Source organism: Quercus robur, chromosome 6 (assembly GCF_932294415.1).
Source record: "Quercus robur chromosome 6, dhQueRobu3.1, whole genome shotgun sequence".
NCBI classification, from domain to species: Eukaryota; Viridiplantae; Streptophyta; class Magnoliopsida; order Fagales; family Fagaceae; genus Quercus; species Quercus robur.
The window spans coordinates 12,633,891-12,656,456 of record NC_065539.1 but is presented as its reverse complement, the minus strand read 5'-3'; the positions used below and the strand labels follow the sequence as shown (position 1 = coordinate 12,656,456).

At 34.2% G+C, this 22,566-nt stretch overlaps 3 protein-coding genes across 4 annotated transcripts; 2 read left to right on the top strand and 1 right to left on the bottom strand.

Annotated features, from left to right (window-relative positions):
* The first annotated feature begins 355 nt into the window (after positions 1-355).
* Positions 356-4,618, top strand: LOC126732806 (SUMO-conjugating enzyme SCE1). The gene is made up of 5 exons (XM_050435834.1): positions 356-638; positions 752-835; positions 3,629-3,781; positions 3,896-4,009; positions 4,433-4,618. The coding sequence occupies exons 1-5, from the start codon at positions 570-572 to the stop codon at positions 4,493-4,495; spliced, it is 483 nt and encodes a 160-aa protein (XP_050291791.1). The 5' UTR covers positions 356-569; the 3' UTR covers positions 4,496-4,618.
* A 615-nt stretch (positions 4,619-5,233) lies between these two features.
* Positions 5,234-6,352, bottom strand: LOC126689861 (soyasapogenol B glucuronide galactosyltransferase-like). Its single transcript, XM_050385029.1, has one exon. It carries the CDS (start codon positions 6,350-6,352, stop codon positions 5,234-5,236), a length of 1,119 nt encoding a protein of 372 aa, XP_050240986.1.
* A 7,882-nt stretch (positions 6,353-14,234) lies between these two features.
* Positions 14,235-22,345, top strand: LOC126732801 (RNA-binding protein L). Of its 2 annotated transcripts, none has more exons than XM_050435830.1 (10): positions 14,235-14,682; positions 16,315-16,377; positions 18,391-18,475; positions 18,582-18,650; positions 19,139-19,214; positions 19,453-19,504; positions 20,368-20,480; positions 20,661-20,730; positions 21,911-21,996; positions 22,080-22,345. In XM_050435830.1, the coding sequence occupies exons 1-10, from the start codon at positions 14,374-14,376 to the stop codon at positions 22,120-22,122; spliced, it is 966 nt and encodes a 321-aa protein (XP_050291787.1). In that variant the 5' UTR covers positions 14,235-14,373; the 3' UTR covers positions 22,123-22,345. The 2 variants fall into 2 exon arrangements, with proteins under 2 accessions (XP_050291787.1, XP_050291788.1); XM_050435831.1 differs by having other exon boundaries at positions 14,236-14,682; positions 19,142-19,214.
* The last annotated feature ends 221 nt before the right edge of the window (positions 22,346-22,566 follow it).

The window sequence follows — 22,566 nt, the reverse complement described above, 5'->3', positions numbered from 1 at the left end:
ATTTTGGTATGGCTTTGGGCTGCCTAACAAAGCCATAATTATTTATATAACGCAATGGGCTGCCTAACAAAGCCCATCAATCGAAGAAAAGTAGAGAAAGTGAACCCAAGCGTATAAAGCAAGTCAACGTCTCGCTAATCCCAATACGATCACGACAAAAAAAAAAACGCGTGCGTAATGTGAAGACCGATGAAAGTGACAAAGAGGCGTGATTCTCACGCGAGAATTTAGAAAAACCAAAAAAGAAAAAAGAAATTTGCATCAATTTGACTTTCTACTGCCCAAATTTTATAATGAAAAAAAAAAAAAAAAAAAAAAAACAATAAAGGGAACAAATATGCCAGCTTGAAGAAATCTGGGCCGTACGTTGGCGAGCGAAAAGTAGAGCTGGACCAATTTCTTGGTTAGGGGCAGAATCGGAAGCATAGTTTAGGTAGGAAGCGAGTTTGCTTTGCTCTCTTCCTCTTTAAAAAAACCACAAACTCCACAAACAGTCCAACAACAAAGTGAGAAACAAAGAAAACAGGAAAAACACTTTCATACACAGAGAGAGAGAGAGAAAGAAAACCATGTCTGGAGGTATCGCTCGTGGTCGTCTTGCTGAGGAGCGAAAGGCTTGGCGTAAAAACCATCCACATGTCCGTACTACTCTCTCTTTTTTTTTCTTTTTTTCTTTTTTAAATATTATTGCATTTGAGTGAATTTATTTTTATTTATTTTAATAATTTTGTTTTGGGTTTTTGTAATCTAGGGTTTTGTTGCGAAGCCAGAGACTCTGACCGATGGTACGGTCAATTTGATGGTTTGGCATTGCACTATCCCTGGCAAAGCTGGTGTAATCTCTCTCACCTTCTATATCTGAACCCTAACTTTTCCATTTCCATCTTTTTTCTCAATAAATTTCATGTTCTCTTTGTTGTGTGCTTTTTATTTTGTGAAATGCTATATTTATGTTTGGTTTGTTGGTATATAATTAGTATGGGCACGGACTGTTAAGTTTGAATTGAAGATAATTTAAGGTCAAAAAAATTCATTACCTAGACTGAGAGATTACATGGTACATACTCTAACAGTGTTTTGGATCTTCATTTTGAATTGAGTGATTTTAGGGTTAGGGTACTACAAATTTTGCCAAGTCAACTTTTAAACACAAAACATAAAGGGTAATTGAGGAATTTAATTATTCTGTGGTTGATGTGGCGCTGCGTTTCATGGTTAAATTGGTAGTACCTTTAGCATTTTCCTTTTGAATTTGGTGGGCTTACTGTAATTTTGAATTTTAGTTTTGCTGCTCATTTTTAAAGGATAGAACCGAATCGATTCCCATTCCCACACACTGTTTACGGGTCCAGTGAATCGCGTTTCGTAATCCAACTACCATGGGAATATATTTACCACAATTCTTCTTAATTACAAAAACCCCAAGTAGTAAGTTCATCAAACAATGAACATAGTACTGCCTCGGCCAGAAGTGAGCATCTTTTTTTTTTGAAGTCACACAATGTTCACTGATGAAGAAAATGAACGCTGTTTTATTAAAATTAGAGATGAGCATGACTTCATACCAAGGGTTTTTTTTTTTTTTTTTTTCAAATGGTGAGGGTTATATTGGATGATAAATAAGTGTTTTGACTAACTTTGTGAAGATGGACACTCAATTTGGGAAGGAGGAAGGAGTTCAAGCATAAATCCATTTGTTTCTTCCCACATCCTAATAAGCATGCACGCTTAAATATTGTATAAAAATTAGCTGGTGAATCTTTGATTTTATTTTATTTTGAGAGCAATTTAATTGGTGAACCTAAATTATCCTCAACTCAACCTTAATGGTCCGTGTGTTCAAAGAATATGATTTTTTTTTTTACCTTCTGATTTTATTATCTTCAGATCTTTATCAATTGTGTTCAATCGCTTTTTTTTGTACATAGTTTTGATGTATGTATAATTGTATATCCTGAGTGATTTATAACCATTTGATAAAGCATTAGCTCCTCTTTTGTACTTTTACTGCATCGTTGCTATGTCTCATCCTGCTGACATTTAGGTCATTTGCATCTTGTTGTGTAATCCATACAGAGGGAATTCATTCTTTGATAAATATGTCAGCTTTTCTCTGCAGAAGATTGCTGCTATATTATCTGAGAACTGATGGACGTCTGGAACGTCTGGAATTAATTTTGATCTTTGAAAGATAAGGTTGGAAATTTTTTCTTGGAACATTGGTTTCCAGCATGACAGACTAAATGTTGCAGCTTTTCATTTGGATATTGAAGCCCCAAAAATTGTCTGCCATTAAGCTTTTCTTTGGGGGTGGTGCAAAAAGGAAATTAAGTATGTTGCACTGCTGCTGTGTGATGTTTCATGGGTTTTTCATCTCATCTTGTGTCTGTTACCCTTAATATGTTCTTTTGGTTCTCTCTTTTTTTCATTTCTAATGTTCAGTTTGGTGCATCCATGTCCAATCAGTGATCTTTATGGTTGGTGTTGTAGGAGAGATTTGAAAAGTTGCGGACATATTCTTATTTTGGTGGAATTAACTAAAAAAAATTGGTGGAATGGAATTTTGGTATTGTTTAAGTTTGTGGGGGTTTGCATTGGTGGAGGAAAGGGTTTAGAGCTTAAAGAATATTGTGTATTATAAAAAGGGCTTATGCCTTATGCTTGATTGTGGGAACATTGATAGAATTGGAAATGGGGCTGCAGGAAATTCTAGATGGCAGGTAGTTTAGGGTGGGCTGTTTGGGTATAGAGAGACCTTAAGGCTGTAATACTGGAATTTTGTGATAGAAAAGTAGAGAATTTAAGGGCTTGTTGTGGTATAGTTGAGAGAACATTGAGCTTTAGAGAAAATAGCATGAAGAGAGTTATGAAGAAGTGATGATGATGATGATGATGATGATGATGATATAGTAGGCAACAATGCCTTTATATTCAAAAACACTTAATAATTCCATTATTTAAAAGTCCAGTTTCCTTAGAGTACAATAAAGCATGTTAGTAGACTCTTGGACTCCTAATTTGTTTACTGCCAAATAAACACATGAATGACTTACTTAAAATTTAAGAAAACACTCCTTAAGGATTTTAAATGCTATGAGAAAACTCTAGGCCCATCTTTATTGTGAACATATCCCTAAACAGGCTTAAGTATTTTGTGTTGGATTCACATGATACTACAATCCTGCCACTGAATACCATGTGAATGACTCCTAAAACATTTGCTCCTTAAAATCGTTCTAACCCTATACTGCTTGTGACAAAATTTTGAAAATGGGGCTTGTCTTTATATGAGATGCATGTAGGTCCAACACAATAAACTCAAGAATTGCCAGATTTGAAGCAATTATGCATGACAATTGACAACTGAACCCCTTTCTAAATGCTGCTTTTAAGTTAATGTACATTTGTGTAGACAAAGGAAACATGTCGAAATCAATTATATTGTGGCTTATTAGTAAATTCATAATTCTACTTGCTTAATTTACTTGTGTGGAATCTCTTAAAATTTTAAAGTGAGGCAGATGACTAGTAAAATTCTTGTGCTGGAAATGAAAGTGCTAATTTCCACAATTTCTTTTCTATTTTAAAGGGCATGACCTTTTTTTTTTTCCAAATCATGTAATTGCAGACTGATTGGGAGGGTGGCTACTTCCCACTAACGCTCCACTTCAGTGAAGACTACCCTAGCAAGCCCCCAAAATGTAAATTCCCTCCAAATTTCTTCCACCCTAATGTCTACCCATCTGGAACTGTCTGTCTATCCATTCTTAACGAGGATAGTGTAAGTACCTTTGGCTGCTCTTAAAAGTTTGTAGCTAGTGTTATTCATAGGGTTGGAGACTAGCCATAATGATGAAGCCCTGGTATAACATAACAAACCTTCTGGTATATGTAGGGGTGGAGACCAGCCATAACCGTGAAACAAATTCTTGTGGGAATTCAGGACTTGCTTGATCAGCCAAATCCTTCTGATCCTGCCCAGACAGAAGGATATCACCTCTTCATCCAGGTATATATGGCCCGAAGTACTTTCTGAATTTCTCTTTTGAAAATACCATTTTATTTTCAATGAGCCTCTGTGCTTCATCAGGTCCAGTCATACTATCTCAACAGGATACAAAAGGGACCATGCATTTCTTTCAGAGAGGCAAAGCAGGTGTAGTAATGATGTACATCTGTATTGTCTAGATGCATAGTCGTCCTTGCCTGATGAGATATGATATGACTGGCTGATATGGTGAACCGGGGAACACTTCTTACTACCGACCCTGTTCCCATGACTTATGTTGTTGCCAAATATAGGACAGTTGTGTTTAAGTGCAGAGAATTGAATCCATTATAGAAGTAACACATTATAGGGGTTGCACTTTCTGTTTTAATCTTTTCTTTCCCAAGTATATATTCTTATGTAAGAGAACACAACTCTCAACAGGATGCTGCGGAGTACAAGAAAAGAGTTCGACAGCAGGCCAAGCAATACCCACCTATTGTGTAAGGTTAAACCTATGTTTCAGAGACTGTATTATGGTAACTGTGAGTTACCACCTCATGTTTGATGCTAAAAATGCTATTCTAATATATTGCTGGGATTTAGCAATTCTAAGAGATTGCGCTGAAATGTTCCTTCTCTCTATCTAGATTTGCATCACTTTTTATCATATTTAACAGTGTGCCCTGGTGGACCAATGAGCTCTTTTTAGTATTTTGGGGATATTCCTGCTGTGTGAATAGGGATTTGCAGTGTGATATCAGCTTGCGCGCTGTGTCTCCCCTTGTGGATTTTATTTTATTTTTGCCCCTTTTTTATTGTGGTTCTCCCCGTGTGGATTTTATTTTATTTTGCCCCTTTTTTATTGTTGTTCTCCCCTTGTGGATTTTATTTTATTTTTGCCCCTTTTTTATTGTTGTTCGCTGAATACTGTTGAACATAGGATTTCTACCATGTTATTTAACTTCCATTTTGAGATATTGCAGCATTGGCAGTCTGATGCACTGTTTTACCAATTAATAATGGTAAAAAGGCTGTGGACTATTCATGTCTCAAACAAAGAAATAAAAATCACATGTAAACTTGGAAGAAGCCAATCTTCATATTGATAAATTATATAGATTTTATTAATGCTAAAATAGTGCAAATGACTTCCAAGTCTTAATTTTTTGGAAAAGTTCAAAGCCTTCTAAAAGCTAAGAATTAAAGTGCACAATAAGCTGGATATTCTTTCCACCATTCATCTCAGCTCCTACCACATTTTAATGATGTTAGCTCCTTGATCATGCTCATTAAGTTGGACTGAGATGATCCACTACTTTGTATGGCCCTCCTTGCTGCATTTCCGAGCTCCCTGGCTTGGTTCTTCATCGCTGCAGCTTGGACTCCGCTGCCCATCAAAAAGATTACTGCCTTTTCGATCTCCTCCCTCTTAACCACTTCCCTGGCCTCTTCATCCCATTGTCTCCATTCTGTCACACCCACGGAAACTCCAATTTTTATTACTTGTGTCACAAATTTTTCGTTGTAAAATTGCTCTGCATAAAGGGGCCATGTGATCATTGGCAGACCAGCAGTCACACCCTCGAGAATTGAATTCCAGCCACAATGGGTCACTAACCCGCCAATAGCTTGGTGTTCCAAAATCAGTAGTTGTGGTGCCCAGTACCGTATTATCAAGCCCCTATTACTTTCTTTAATATGCTTCTCAAAGTCCTCAAGCCACCCTTCATCTTGATCCTTGTCCTTCTGCCTAACTACCCAGATGAATTGGTGACTAGAAGCATCAAGACCATGAGCCAGTTCAATAAGCTGAGCTGTTGAGAACTTGTTCAGGCTTCCAAAACTTACATAAAGAACGGAGCTGCATTCTTTGGAATTTAGCCAATTTAGCCATTCATTTTCATTGGGAGCCACTTTGTTACCCCTCTCAACCTTGTCTGCTGCATCTCTGTTCACACACAAAGAAACGGGTCCTACACTCCATGCCTTAATTCCCGTTATACTTGTATAATGCTCTTCATAAGCATTCTCGAGCTCATGGAAACTATTCACCACTGCTCCATAGCTTTGTCTCTCAGACTCTCTGATTCTATCCATCAATTGAGCATATCCGTCTTGGGTTCTAACCCAGCGTGGAAGTTGCAACGTTGTCATCTCTATTGTGTCTGGCAAATCAGGTAGTAAAAATGTGTCGGCATTAGAGTTTACACTCAGATGAGGTGCATACTGTTTGATGCTACTTGCAGCACATTGTGAGAAGTAGCCTGCAGTGTGAAATACTAGCCTTGGGATCCCAAGTTTAGCCGCAGAATCGACAGTCCATGGATAGAACATGTCAGTGATAATGCAGTCTGGTGTCATTTCCTGAAATAGTTGCTCAATTGGTTTTTGGAGCAATGACAATGCGTGATAGAGTTTATGGCTCATGCAATGGGAAGTGATCGTGTTGAAGTTCTCGATTCCTTCAGGGAGGCCGACTTGGGCAGAAGGGAATTCAAGGATATGAGTTTTGATTTGGAGGCCGGAATTGGCATCACGGTCAATGGCTTTCTGGAAGAGGAGGGCGTTGGCTGGGGTGGTAATAATAGTAACGTTCACACCATGCATGGCAAATAGCCTGGCCAGGTCTACCATGGGAATCATGTGGCCTGAGACCAGGAATGGAAGGAAATAAACTTTTAGCTGATCAGCTCGAGAGTTCATGGTGATTTTCTCAGCAGATAAATGGTTCTCTACGAGTAGTAGGAGTAGGAGTAGGAGTAGGAGACGAAGGACGAGCTTTCTTCCTGTTTTTAAAAGCAAGAAAGAATCTCGGCTGTGATGTGTGGAGTATGGGAACTTGGGGCAGTTCTCTTTGTTTCACATAAATTATATTCATAATTCGAAGCATGCGCAACTCATAAATTTAGGAGATGTATTTGTGAGCTACTGATTCTTTATGTCCTTCCATTTCCAATGAGATAAGGAATCACAAGCTACGGTTTTGGAACTTGGAGTTCTAGGGAAAGAAAAACAACATTGAAAGCTGAGTGATGGAGTCTAGTATCACTGATTAACCATTAGTCACCACTTCCTCAACAAGATCAACAACCAAAAAAAAAAAAAAAAAAAAAACCATTAGTCACCAAATTTTTTTTTTTTTTTTTAAATTATTGAGAGAGACTGGGCATGATACATGTGCGTCCTGTGCTTGGGAATCCGGATTCTAGGGAGAAAGTATCTTTGGCGTACATAGCTGTATATGTCCTCCCCTGGGCCAAGAAATGAAGGGGTGTTTAGTACATGTACTTAAAAACATATGTTTTGTTGTTTGAAAACATTGTGTGAAAATACGTGTAAGTGAAAAAAAAAGAGTATAAAAATGCATATAATATTGTTTAAAAACTACATATGAGCTTACTTGGATCTTACATTTGTTGCAAGATTTGCATGTTAAACATGACAGGCCTGTGTTGTTGTACTGTGATAACCAGGCAGCACTTCACATAGCAGCAAACCCAGTGTTTCATGAAAGGTCCAAGCACATAGAAGCTGATTGCCATGTCGTGAGAGATAGAATCATTGATGGTACACTTAAAACCTTCTATGTCTCAACCAAAAATCAGTTGGCAGATGTATTTACAAAAGCATTAGGGGTTGAAAACTATTTGAGGTTGATCACTAGATTGGGTGTCATCAATATTTTTGCTCATGTAGTGGAATATCCTTCCCCACCTAAGCCAAGTCAAAAGGCAAGAGCTGTGCTCTCGAGGGGGAGTGTTAAAATTGCAAGGCATACTATAGGGCAGAGTAACACGAGACAAGCTACAAGTGTGATAGGAAATGCAGTTGCTGCTGAGGTGAAGAGCACTAGCCAAGCCACAAGAGTTGTAGGAAGTGCAGCACTTGCTGATAAGCAGTGCAGTGATCAAACCACATAGCGTGCATCAACACCTGACCTGATTAGCACTGAAGTCTTGGAAGTCATTGAAGCAATACCACATCATGAATTCTTCATTCAAGAGACCCAAGATTTTAGGAAGCAGTTAATCACAGTTGACACGTGTATAACTCTAGAAGTTTCAATAATTGATTTTGGCGCCATCATTGGAAGTTAGTTATGATCACTGTGTATATAAACAGAGCATTATGTATTTTATCATTTACTCTACTTGTAATCATTTTTTCTGATCAATGAAATTCTCCCAATTCTATTTAGATTTTTCTCAGATTTTTTCAAACTGAAAACATATATTTGAGTTGTCATACCAAACAAAGCCGAAGTCTCTATCAGTTTATGGAGCACAGGACTACACAAGCACTACCGTGTATTGACTTTCAGATTACCCTTTTGTAAATTTATAAATCAATATATATTATATGAAGTCCAAAATTCCCTCCTCCTGTAAAATATAAACCCGTGTTTCAATCATTTTTTAAGCCCATGCCCTTGGCCATTTTGCCAATCAAAAAAATCAGAATTGGAAAAAAAATAAATTTCTTAAGATTAGTAATGGGCCCATTTACTTCTTTTTGGTACATTTGGGAATGACATGGATTTATTTTTTTATTTTTTATGAATCAGTTAGAATTGTATTAAGCTAACAAATGGTGCAATGAAAAAAACAACAGCCAAACACATGCAATAATGCCAACCACAATATAGATCGGACTGACTTAGGATTCGTCCATCAATTTCATTACTGCTAGAGGAGTACATGCAAATAAAAGTATACAACCACTGTTTTAAAAATCATATTGGACCGGCCGGTTCAACCGGTTGAATTGAGAATCAGACTTAGAATTGGTTTGGAAAAAACCAGTTAAGAATTGGGAAAAACAGGTACTGAACGTTTTCCCGATTCTTTGACCGTTTCAATTTTTAAAACCATAAATATAACTATTTTCAATTCTCCTAAGTTTGCTTCATAGTTTTAGATTTTATGGCTTAACATGATTTCATTTTATGATATGGGCAAATGAGACGATGATCATATTCATATGTCATTTAGATTAGGATTTTAACATGTTAACATGATTTGCATAATAAAAAACTAATGTATATCATGCTTGTGATTTATGATAAACATGAAAGAAATTTGATTTTGAACCATTCCATATGATGATATGAAATAAAGAAATTATGTAATCTAAATTTTAACGTTTTGAATGATAACCTGCTCATGAGAAGAAACCAAAATTTGCCATGATACGATTAATTGCATGATTACCTGAATGATAACGCGATATCAAAATTCAATATGCAGGCAAATGACTCACATGACTGATGATTTGTTGAAAAATGTATACTAGGCATCCTTGAATGCTTTTTTTTTTTAATAAGATTGAATTCTACTCAGGGGTGGCGCCACCTTATGGCCAAGGTATGATTTGTTGAAAAATGTATATTGGGCATCCTTGAATGCTTTTTTTTTTTCTTTTTTTTAAATAAGATAGAATTCTACTCAGGGGCGGCGCCACCTTATGGCCAGGGTGGTCCAGGGACCACCCTAACCTTAAAAAAAAAAAAAAAAAAAAAACTATACATAATAATTTAAAATTTTATATTTATCTAACTTTAAAAAAAGTTTGGGAACACCTTGAATTTTTTTTATGCCAATAAAATTAAATTTTGGTCCATAATTTGAGCAACTTAACAATATATGGTCTTTCAAGCAAAAAGAACCATATGCTTTTATGTTCTTTTAAGCCTACACTACGGCTTTGCTTTTAGTTTTTGCTTTACCTAACATACTGTCATTGTACGATTACTTTTCTTCAAAAACATTATAATATATATTATACAACTAATTGGTCGAAGTCACGTAAATTTAGCTTTTTCATTGTACAACGACTTTTCTTTTTTCTTTTTCCGATAATTTTGATTAGAAAAAAATAGTAGTTTTAGTTAATTAAGTGAATAAACTTAAAAAGTTACAAAATTTTATATAACATCAATTAATTCATTATATATATATAAAAAATAAACTTTTATTTTTATGATTGTAATTAAACATGTAATTGTCCATTTTAAGAAAATTTGATTAAATTTACATGAAAAGTGTCACTAAATATTATGTTTTTATATTTTGCTATCATATTATTAGTAATAAACTTATTATATGTTTGTTTATATAATTTAAAATTTTATTAATTATATTATTTATAACATCACCGATTCGACCATTAGTTGAATCTCGGTCCAACTAAAAAACCAGTAATCAGTCCTTGTTTCGGTTCTTTCATTGTACTGGTTTATAAAATCGTGGAACCCCGCCCCCCCCCAAAAAAAAAATTGAACAAAAATCTGGAAAAAAAATTATAATAAAACCACTAACAAGGCCCAAACCAAATGCCAATAAAAAAGCCCAGTACAAGATCAATCTCATCTCAGACTAAGACTACCACTATTCCAACACCAACACGATTACATTTTTAATTCAACAAATAAAAAAACCTTACTGCCTCAGTGCCTTGCAGATTCATAAGTCATTAAACAATTTAAACTAAAACTAAATCAAATCCAAAAGCTAAAAGGAAATAAGAAACTCACTTACTCTCCCCAGACATCGCTGTCTCAGCAACACTGACAACAACCACAATTGAACTCCACAAGCTTTATGTTATAAAACTTTATGTATTTGCGTGTTTTTTTTATTATTGTTGTCAGTATATAAATTTTTCTTTTTACTAGATTGTGTAATTTATGCTTCTTGAGGAACACTTTAGAAAAAATTCCTAGAACCACCATTGATTCTACTCTAGTTTAATCTATGTTTATATGTGCGAAACTCCATATTGGAGACTTAAATTCTTTGCGCTTCACGCCTTACAAGTACTTATACTTGTAGAGTGATCACTGCTCAAAGGGTACGCAATAGTAGCATTCTTGAATGCTAACTTCATCATCTCACTTCCGGTGACTAATTTCTTTGTTTACATTTTTAGTTTTATGTTCCTATTTTATGTTTTTTTTTTTTTTTAAAATGCTATAGTATATTTTGATTGAAGTGTGTGGTGCATGACATGAAAATACTATTTTTTTCTCTAGAAGACCAACTAACATCAGGCGAGATGGGTGTTTAACATCTTTCCATCTTATAACTTAGCCTTCAATCTTAAATCAATAGGTCAAAATTATGCTTTCCTGGCAATTTTACATTTTAGAATGTAACTATGAACAAAGGCTATTTATTTTTTTTAAGGTTGTAACTAGGAGAAAATAGTCTTGTAATTTTCAATTTTCATTCTATTATCATGTAACCTACTTTTTCTTTCAATGGAATAAATATGTATTTCATTTACTTTTTCAATTTCCACGTTTTTTCCACCTTAGTTAAACAGGTGAAGACTACAAAATATAAAACACTTGATCTAGTGGGTAAAGTATTGTCAATTGAGTCATCACCATGAGATTCACTTAACCCGCCGTGTGGTGGTTCTCACAAATATAAAACAAATATTTAGCACTAATCTAAATAATAAATTTAACGATGTTATCTATATATATATATATAAAGCGCGAATGCGCTAAATCATTGCAGCTACAGTGTTATGGTTTCGTGAGCCACTTTTTTTTCTCCCACGTTTTGAACAGTAACTACAGTTTTTTTTTTTCTTTTTAAATATTTATGTAAGCTAGTATATATATTACTATACTGACATAACAAATTTCACAATATTTTCACAATTATTGACATTGGTGAATGCGCTAAAGCATTGTAGCTACAGTGCTTTGGTTTCGTGAGAAACTTTTTTTTTTTTTTTTCAAGTTTTGAATAGTAACTACAGTGCCAAGTGGCACTGTAGCTACAGTAGCTTCATTTTTTTTATTCAGTAATCCCTTTTTTTTTCTTTTTTTTTTAAAATATTTATGTAAGCTAATATATATTGTTATACTGACACAACAAATTTCACAATATTTTCACAATTATTGACATGTCAATTTCTTACAAGTCAAAACAAAATAATAAAATATGAGATTGTGACCAATCACAACTAAAAATAAATGTTTTGAGAAAATGTTACAACACTTATTGTGCAATGCTTTTGGTTTATTCAACTGGCATGGTAGCTACAGTTACTAAAGTTTTTTTTTTTTTTTAATATTTATGTAAGCCGGTATATATATATATATATTGTTATACTGACATAACAAATTTCACAATTATTGACGTGTCAATTTCTTACAAGTTGAAATAAAATAATAAAATATGAGATTGTGACCAACCACAACTAAAAATAAATGTTTTGAGAAAATGTTACAACACTTATTGTTATCACAATATTTTCACAATTGTTGAGATTTCAGTTTCTTATAGATCAAATAAAAAAATGCTAAGTCCACAATATTTTAACATTAATTTCTATAGTGCCTAAAGGTTTTTTTTTTTTTTTTTCTTTTAAATATTCATGTAAGCTGACAGCTGGCATATCTATTAACTATATAAAAAGAACCAAAGACTCATGAATAGTATTTTTTTGGTTTATTCAATTAGTGAGGTGCACTTTTTTTTTTTTTTTTTCCTTTCAAGTATACCAGTTGGTTTGAGCTTTGTTTTTGTTTTTTATTTTTTATTTTTTATTTTTAAGATCTTTATATGTTTACTTTATACTTGCAATGCAAGTCTACATTATAAATACACAAAAGTGGTTAATATTATACACATTTGCACAAAAAAATGGTAAATATTGTACAAATTTTGTAAATGTGTACAAAATTTGCCAATTTTTTGTGTCTACAATATAAATTTACATTGTAATTAAGTACAATGTATACATAGAAATATTATGAAAATGTTGTGATGCATGTGTCAATCCCTTATGCGTCAAAATAAAATAAAATAAAATAATAAAATATTATACCGAAATCTAGCACAACTAAAAATGTTGTGACATTTTGTTATTATTACAATATATTCACAACTATTGAGGTGTAAGTTATAGGTCAAAATAAAATAATAAAATATTGGACTGGGATCTGTCACAGTCTTATACGAATGAGATTAACTTTTTATGACATAATTATCAAAATTCTTAAAATTAATGTCTCTTTTGATTAATGTAAATCTCTCTATATTTTAAAAATCAAATGATTTATATCTTTATTTTGTGATACAAATAAAATCTAAAATTGATTCTAATCACTACTTTTTTTTTTTTTCCCTGACTAGTAAAATAAAAAGGGAGAGAGTAGTTAAAAGAAATAAAACTAAAGAGTAATAGCACTTTTGTATTTTAGTGGTCATCCACTTTACTTTCTTATTGCCGAAAGTACAATGAGTAGTTTTTCTCTTGAAAGTTATATCTATCCTTTTTTACAACAATGCTCTTATTTATAGCATTTTGCATGCAGTTGATTATAACATATTTACTAAATCAAGTGGAATATCATTGGATCACTTTGGTGACACTAAGGACTGAAGTTTACCACTAAAATTTACACAATACAAAGCTGAAATCGGCAAGTGTTCATAGCAAAGTCCACCTGACACATACAGTAAAATTCAGCTGTCAATTGTCTAAATTTCCAACACACATCAAATTATTTAACAAGACAAAAACACAACTTCTCAATGTACTAACATAAACCGAAATAGCTTTTATTAAGTAATAATACTCATTTTCCTAAGAAATAAGTAATAATACTCATAAAACAAGAGTCCTGTTTCATTGTTTCCAATAAAAACATTTAAGGTTTTAATTTCCCGTCCCGGTTGTAACTATCGAATTATAAAATAAAATAAAAGTAATAATACTCAATAAAAGCTAAATATTTAACATTAATGCAAACCACAAATTTCAAACTAAATTGATTAACAAAACAATAATATAAATAAACTATAAAGTCCTAATGTATCCAACATTTCATTTAAACAAAGTAAAAATACAAAATTCTTAATGGTTAATAATTTTGTAATTACAAAAAATATAAAGGTGTTTTAGAAAATACACTCGGAGCAAAGTAACCAAAATCGATTCCAACCTCAATCGAATGATCTGGGCATCCTGCCCCATCATCACATTGGGATAGTCGAGTTCACAGAAAATTGTCATTCTTATTTTACAAAAAATGTTTGGCTTCGAACATGTTTGGAGCCTTAAATTCCAACCACTAATAGAAAAATGACAATTATCTTTATCATACATTGTGCATAAATTATCATTATCTTATAAATCACATAGTAAGTTGGAGAAAGTGGCTCTGGTTTTAGTTTGGGGCTTTAAATAAAGTGCTAGTACGCTAGATGAGAAAAAATCCATAAAAAGAAAGTTGGGTTGGTACTTGGTTGCTGTAGTTTCATGGGCCTTTAAAAAAGGTGCAAAAAAAGAAAAAAACCGAAGGTTGGAAGATCCAAAACCTAGAGCTTCCCTCCCCAGTCAGAAATCAGAATCACCACCGGATGGACGCCTACTACCCTCCTCCTCCTCACTACCCTTACTATCAGCCGCCTCCACCACAAGCTCCTCCGCCTCCTCCGCCGAATTCACACCATCCTCCTCCTCCACAGCACCACTATCTAGCTCACGCGCAGGCCCCATTCGGCTTCTACGTCCCCACTCTCCTCCCTCAGGCCTCGCACGACGCCGTTCGAACCCTTTTCATCGCCGGGCTCCCGGAGGACGTCAAGCCTCGCGAAATCTACAATCTCTTTCGCGAGTTCCCCGGCTATGAGTCCTCCCATCTTCGCACCCCTACACAAACCTCTCAGGTTCTCTCTTTCGTTTTCCCTAATTCCTAAAATTAGGGCTCGTTTCTGTTTTGCTTGAGCAGAGTTTTCTCTTTTTTGCTAATTGGTGTTCAAATTGGAGATTGGGATTACTTATGAGGAATCTGATAATGTGGCTGAGGTTTTGAACTTTGTGTTACTGTTACTTATGAATTAATTAGCTAAATTAAATAAGAGAAAGTTTTGAACTTTTGTACTGAAGTAGATGACAAAGATGATGAGGTTGTTTCCTTTAACCGTTATAGTGTTGTACAAATATTAAGAAACTTCTACTTCTATTGTTACAAGTTACATAGTTAACTAACTTGAATGGTGAACTGTAAACTGTAAACTTCCTTTCGCCATTGCAGTGTTGTACAATTCTCCCCATTATGCTATAAACTGCTTAGCCTGTCAGGGGTCCTGGATTACCTGGCAACTGGTTTTGGCAGGTCGGGTTAGTTGCCCATAGGTTTTACTTGCTAGAGGCGAGTCCAAAGGACTCTTCTTTAGAAAGGTTCCCAACGTTGTCAAAAAAAAAAAAAAAGGTTATATAGGTAACTAACTTGAGTGGTGCGTATTTGTTTGCTTGTGAAGTTCATTTAATCATTTTTCAATCTTTTTTTTGATAGATAATAAAACTTTTATTCAAAAAAATTGAGCATCATGTTCACGATGGTGAACATTCTGATCAAGAAAAATTACAGCAGGTTCATCTAAGTGAGTGAAACTAAGGCTAGGAACTTATATAGGTTTTTTCTACTAGAGGCAAGGACTCTATTAGAACAGTAAAGTTATATAGGTAACTAACTTGAGTGGTGCGTATTTGTTTGCTTGTGAAGTTCACTTAGTCATTTTTCAATCTAAGTGAAACTAACGCTTTGATTGTTTCAACAATGATGTTTTCTGGAAAAATGAGTCATTTTTCAAGAAACATTTTCTATAAAACTATTTCATTTTCCAATGTTTGGTAGCAACTTTAAATGAGTTGAAAAACAACCTCCTAACTTCCCTTATTTAGCTTGTTGCGAGATAGAGTTGTTTTCCAAAAAAATTTAATGGAAAACAATTTCTAAAAATAAGATATACTTTTTATGTTGACCAAAGATAGTTTTCCTTTGACTCATCTTTTTTTTATGCTACCAAACACTGGAAAACAAGGAAAACTATCTTTACATAAGGTTTTCCATCGAAACAAACAGAGCGTAAGGCTAATTTTCATGCTCAATTGCTAGATGAACTAAGTTAGAGTAACCCTGGCTTAGAAATAGTTAATATGAGAAATCTGCTTGATTGATATAAGTTGGCAGTTGATATAAAGTGAGTGGAAAATGAGAAGGAATTGAGTTTGCTTTTCAAATGTGTGATGTATTTATTTATTATTTTTTAACTTTTCGATAAGATAGAAAGAAATTTCTGTGAGACTGTGGGGGCTTATTAATGATGTTTAGATGTAAAATATCGATAAAAATAAATTGTAGTTGTCATGCTCATGGAACATTATTTTTCAAATTTCTTTATTGGTGGGGATATACTATACCTGTTTCATTAGTATCTAAAAATCATGCATGTGTTTTTTAAATTTATTGCTCTCTTTGTATGATCTGTTCTGACATGGTCTTGGATTGGTGACAGTCATTCGCCTTTGCTGTATTCACAGATCAGCAGTCTGCAATTGTGGCTATGCATGCTATGAATGTAAGTATACCTCACCATATACACTTCTCCATTTAGTAGTTGGGAATTGGTATATATAATAACTTGTGAAATTATAGCATCATTTGATATCTTTGTGAGGTAGAGTAATGATGTCAATCATATTTCATGGTTACAAATGTATGTTGAAGAGTTTATGAAAAATAAAATTGGTTTTCCACTCAAGTTAATAAACAGAGCACTATGTAGACATACAAAACATTAAGCACAAATAAAATTGAGTTTACAACAAAATGAATATGTATATAACCCTAAATAGCTGAGATATGGCTTGAGTTGGATTTGGTATAGTATTATCAATCAGAAGTGCACTGTTAATGGGTACATTTGTTAATTATGAATGGCAAGTTCGTTATATCATATTGATGCTGACTGGTCATATTCATCTCTGATATAAACACATTAAGATTAATGAGGTATTGCGTCTTAATAGCAACTTCAAGGCCAACTCTAAAGGCAAGTTTCCTAACAGAAAGCATGTCCTATGGAGATCTGGCCAATGACTGACCTTATGGAGGCATTTGGTATGGGGTAATGTTTTAGGATTCCTTAACATTCCCACGTTTGATCGCAAATCTCACAAGGTAATCAGATGCACGAGGTATCTTGATTTCCACTCAATCCCCTTTTTGTAGGAACATGGATTCCCTTAAAAAAGGTGGGTATCCACATTCCCATGCCTAGAAAAATTTTCATTTTTATAAATTGACAATTTTACCGATTGCTCCCTTCCCTTTAACCAATAGAAATAAAACTTCGAAAAAAAAATAAAAAAATAAAAAAATAAAAAATAAAAAAAATAACTATCTCTTCATTCTCCCTAGCAACGTATCTAGGGAGGATGGCTCAAGAGGATATATCCCACAAGAAGATTTAGACCATCTAACTAACGTGTGCACTGCATGAGTATATGGATCCTACTCCGTGGGATTCAAATGAATAGATAGGCCATAAATGATCCCATATGAGACTTATAATTATCTTGTAGATAAGTAGATTGTACATGGTCAAATATTAAAAGATGAAAAAAATTAGGAAGGAACTAGACAAAAAAAAAAAAAAAAATTTAATGCAGATCTTCATTAGGGACGTTGGGGAAGAAAGGAGTTCACAAGGGTAAAGGCCATTCTGATTATAGTGTTTACAAATCTAAACATTGCCAGGTGGTTTTGTTATGGATTTAATGCTCTTTTTAAAAATTATTTTTATTAACAGGACATCATGTTGTAATTGCCATAAAATAATTATGTTGGACTATAGTTTTAATGAATTTATCATGATTTATAGTTTATATTTTGTTTGTCATTATTTATTTGGAGGAAGATAAAGAATTGCCTTGATATTGTGTTTACAAATCTATGGATAGTTTGGGAAAAATATATAATTCCTTTAAAAATTTTAGGAATATACCAAGCATAAGAACTCATATCCCCAGGAATCTTACTAGATTCCTAATCAAACAAAACATGGGAATAGTTACAATCTTAGGCATTCAAATTGCAAGACATCACATTCTCAGGATTCTGAATGCTGAGGATAATGTGGATTCATGCACACCAAATTTGTATGTTATGAACAATAGTTATTACAACTATACTTAAGTTCTATTACATTTGGCTGTAAGCAATATATGACCATGTTTGCCATATGCATATCTTTTGTAGGACTCTTCATCTATGTTTCAAGTTATAGTAACCTGTAATTGTCTTCTTGCCAATGAGCTCTAGTTCAAATGGCATTTCCTACTCCCGTAATAATGAAAGGGAGGGTTAGGTCATGGCTTCAAGTCCCACTATGTGTGTGTGTGTGTGTGTGTAATTTAGGTATAAAAGAAAAGAAAAGGAAAGAAAAAAGTGTTCTGGAATTGCTTTCTGCTGATCATTTTTCAATCTAGGTGTGGTGGCAAAGCAATATGGTGCTTTAGCACTTTAGTGCATTAGATATAATAACACAAACAGATTAACAACTGTTTTTAATTCTGAATCTTGTTTGCAGGGGATGGTGTTTGATCTTGAGAAGGGATCAACCCTATATATTGATCTAGCAAAATCTAATTCTAGATCCAAGCGTGCAAGAACAGGTCTATTGCTCGTTGGAATTATTTTCTTTGATTTATCTTTATTAGTAATCTATAGTTTAGCAGGTTTGAAATTTAATTTTGTGATTTTGTTGATTATGCCAATCAGATGATGAAAGATTTGGCTCAGATAAAAAAGCTAGAGGGCCTGCATATTCGAGGGGCACTCCTGATTCTGGTAAGATTATTGACTGAATTTTTTTTAGAGATAATGGAAATCTCCTTACGGAGCCTTTTTTTTCACTCTTCTCCTAGTTTTCCTGGCGGGCAAAACTTAGTTACTATTTCTTAGGTATTTTACTTTAGGTTCCCCAATTGAATTCAATTACATGGTTATATTGACCAATGCAACAAAAAACAGTATTTTCTTTTCCAGGGACAATTACATTCAACCATGTAATTCATTGGTTAATGCAACCACAAGGTTGTGTTTTATTGGGGAATCTAAGGTACAATACGTAAGGAACTGTACTTAAGTTTTATCCTTCTCTGGCATACTTCATGCCATAGTCTGTGTGTGTGTGTACAATTAACGTGCTTTTTCATTAGTTGTGGTGCCTTTTTTTGGGACATCTTACTTGGAGTACATATTAATTACTTAGTCACATGAAGGACACATACTTCGAAAAGCTCACATGACACATGTTTTGCACGCTTGGGCACTAGCAGGTCTTGGCAGCATTCACATGCCTGGAATGGGTAATTCTGCTTACAACACGATTGGTTATCCATCTGCACAAAGGTCATCTGCACTACTTAAGCACATCTTTATTATGTGGGAGTGATTACTTCTAGCTCTATAATAAGCACATTTTTAATTGTAAATGGTTACTTCTAGCTGAAAGGTTGAGGGCTCAGTAAAATCACTTACTAAATGCCCTGTTCCCAGAAGTTGGAGTATATAGAATCTGTGTTCTAAGTTATCACTTCTATTTATCTATTGGACCTCATCTGATAATTTATATACTTTCATCATTCAGTCATGGAAATTTTGATGGCAGAGCCGTAAATGAGACAGCAGCTGCAAATTTGGTAAGGTTACTTCTTAACACATTTCATTTTAAAGCTATATTCTGCTGTACTGCAAGTTATATTTGGCTGTACTGCTTACATTATTTTTACTTCTGAAGACATAATAACAGCCATTGGTTACTCTCTATGTGTACCCTGTAAACTACCAATCCTCCTCCTTTTTTTTTGTAAAAACTTTTCACTTCTTTCTTACCAGAGTTTATCTTGTTTTTCCTTTTTCTTGAATTTTTTCATCTTCTGGATCTGAACACGAATTGCTTTGACAACCTGCATTATATGCAATAAAGTGACTATTTGTGATGATTTTCATATGATTATAAAAAGAAAATATACAAAATGTTCTTGACATGGAAAAAAGGATTTCTTACATTTATCCATGATTTCTAATCATTCATATATACTGTCAAAGATGCTTCTAGAAATTATTCCATACCCATCAAATTTACTCTTGAAGCTGCTTCAGTACTGACTACATGTTTTCCTGGAGTTGTGATTAATGATTGTTATGCAATAAATTCACTGTGCTGCTTTAAAAATTATTTATTTGAACCACCACTTCTGGATAGCCGGTTTCATTTCAATTTAGGGTGCGTTTGGATACCACTTATTTTGTTGAAAACTAAAAACAATAAAAAATGATTTTTCGGTTACTGTTCATAAATGAATTTACTGTTTATTTGCCTATTTGCACTGTTCATGTCCCAAGAACAGTCAATAGGCGCTGGTTAAAAAAAAAAAAAAACCGGCTGAAACGCAGACGCACTGCGTTTCAGCCGAACCCAAACGCTACCTTAATGGCATATGATGTGCACTTAAACTATTCTCTAATTCTAAAATTTCTGGTGATGTCTCTTACACAACAGAATGGTACTTCAGCACCTCATGCTCCACAACATGCTAGCCCATGTCCAACACTCTTTGTGGCTAATTTGGGGCCAACATGTACAGAGCAAGAGCTAATTCAAGTATTTTCAAGGTTTGTAGGCATTTCTATTTTTGATAATTCAATGTCAAACCTTGGACATCTCCATTGAAAACATCAAGAAGCGCTAGTTGAGCTACAAGGCCCTTGCCATTTATATTTTCATGTATATTTTCTATTTGTAAAGTCTTTATAACTTGGGTGTTAATTTCTTTCTTTTTTTGTTTGCATTAGATGTCCAGGGTTTCTAAAATTGAAGATGCAGAACACATATGGGGCTCCTGTTGCCTTTGTCGATTTTCAGGTACTTTATTACCGTCTTTTGTGGTGTTAGGTATAATTTTGATGTGAATTATTGTAGAGTTTCTTTGATGATGGCAGGCCTGGTAACTTGATATTCTTCCTTTCTTTTTCAGATTACTTAGTCTATATGCTATTTTGCATGCTGAGTAGATATGATTGAGACAAAAAGATGTGTGAATAGCTGACATTTTTTAATTAGTAGCAAATGACATCCAAGGGTAGTGCAATCGGTTGGGGACTACCCCTCATGAAGTGGAGTTCATTTGTTTTAATCTCCCTATTCGCCTCCCCTTGGGGCCAAAAGTCACCTATCCAATAGATAAATAAAAGGCTAAGTTGTTACAGATTCTTTGTGCAATGCATTTATATTTTCTTAATTAAATGCATGCAGTAAGAGGATAGCAAACATCTGCACTCTCTCTCTCTCTCTCTTTCTCTCTCTCTCTCATATATGCTTATTGGCATGTGTGTGCTAGAGGCTCTTTTAAGATAGGAAGGAAAGAGAAATTATGGATTAGAAGAATGAAAAGAGAGAAGCTGAGAGAGGAGAAAAGAACGTGGAGAAGGGAGAGAAAAGCTGAAAAGTAGATTGTTATACACACACATGCATAGATGGATAGATATGTATCTTGTTGTATGTCCAAATGTATTGTTTGATTAGGAATCAAACTGCAGCCCTCCCACAGGGGAGGGCTAGATGTGCCAACTAGCTGTGAGGCTCTTGGCCTTTTGGTTGCTTTGTTAGATTATGTGAGGACAGCCAGATTTATGTTCCTGTTACTGTGGTTCACTTACTAATATGGTGGAGCCATCTCAGTTGTTTGATCTATTTTGGTCACTGCTAAGTGCTAACAGCATGTTACCATTTTGAAATGTTTGGTCAACTTGTTATCATGCAATAAACTAGTGGTTAGTCAAATTATTTCATGGAACAGTTGTTGCAATGATTCTTGCTTCTTTAATAGGTTGGTACTTTGCTTTACGTAGGATCCGGAATGCATTCATTAGATCAATGACTGAGCATTTCCATTGGATATTTTCTTTACTGCTTTCACAATGTGTCTTGTGCTTCAAAATTTTTTAGTTTCTGTTTATGTTTTTGTACGATATGTGTAAAAGTCTAGTACTCAGCATAATTGGATGTTGCAATGCTGACTTTGCTTGTGTACCAAAATCTGAAGGATACCCCCAGTTCAACTGGAGCTATGAATCATCTGCAAGGCACAATTCTTTACTCATCACCAGCTGGCGAGGGCATGCGGCTAGAGTATCCTTTTTTATAATTGATGCATTTTATTCTGTCTAATTATTGGTTTTGTTTTCAAAGGTTTTGCTTAACAAGAGCTCCAGGTATGCGAAATCACGGATGGGAATGCGTAAGAAGTCAAAGTAAATTGCACAGGACAAGGAGACAAATTAGCCATTTAATTGTGCAATTATCTTGACTGTATTCTCATTTATAGTAACTTGGAACCAGGATAGGTTGCGTGAATTCTCAGTATAGCTGTTATCACGTTTTCATTTGCTGTTCATCACTTCATTGAATCAAATATTTCATCTTTTTGACATTAATTTTGACATTTTCATAATGGATAGACATAGAAGCATGTCAAGGAGATTCCCTTTGTGTGATGCTTCCTTGTTTGTGCGTGTTGCAAACGATACAACAGAATTAATGGAGGATAGCAATAAAAATAAGGAATGAAAAGAAAGCCAGAACGTCTTATTTCTGCTATAAATAATTCATTTGCCGGGTCAAGATTAACTGAGAAATACAGTCCAAATTCAGGCTTATAACTATATAAGTTATATTTGCAAGGGTTATAGAAATAATTCC

Excerpts from the sequence above, each read along its gene's own strand:
- LOC126732806 (XM_050435834.1), top strand. The coding sequence starts at position 570 with ATGTCTGGAGGTATCGCTCGTGGTCGTCTTGCTGAGGAGCGAAAGGCT. Across the intron at positions 3,782-3,895 it reads CCATTCTTAACGAGGATAGT|GGGTGGAGACCAGCCATAAC; the intron begins GTAAGTACCTTT and ends TGGTATATGTAG. Across the intron at positions 4,010-4,432 it reads GATATCACCTCTTCATCCAG|GATGCTGCGGAGTACAAGAA; the intron begins GTATATATGGCC and ends AACTCTCAACAG.
- LOC126689861 (XM_050385029.1), bottom strand. The coding sequence starts at position 6,352 with ATGACACCAGACTGCATTATCACTGACATGTTCTATCCATGGACTGTC.
- LOC126732801 (XM_050435830.1), top strand. The coding sequence starts at position 14,374 with ATGGACGCCTACTACCCTCCTCCTCCTCACTACCCTTACTATCAGCCG. Across the intron at positions 14,683-16,314 it reads CCCCTACACAAACCTCTCAG|TCATTCGCCTTTGCTGTATT; the intron begins GTTCTCTCTTTC and ends GATTGGTGACAG. Across the intron at positions 19,215-19,452 it reads GGTTATCCATCTGCACAAAG|TCATGGAAATTTTGATGGCA; the intron begins GTCATCTGCACT and ends TTCATCATTCAG.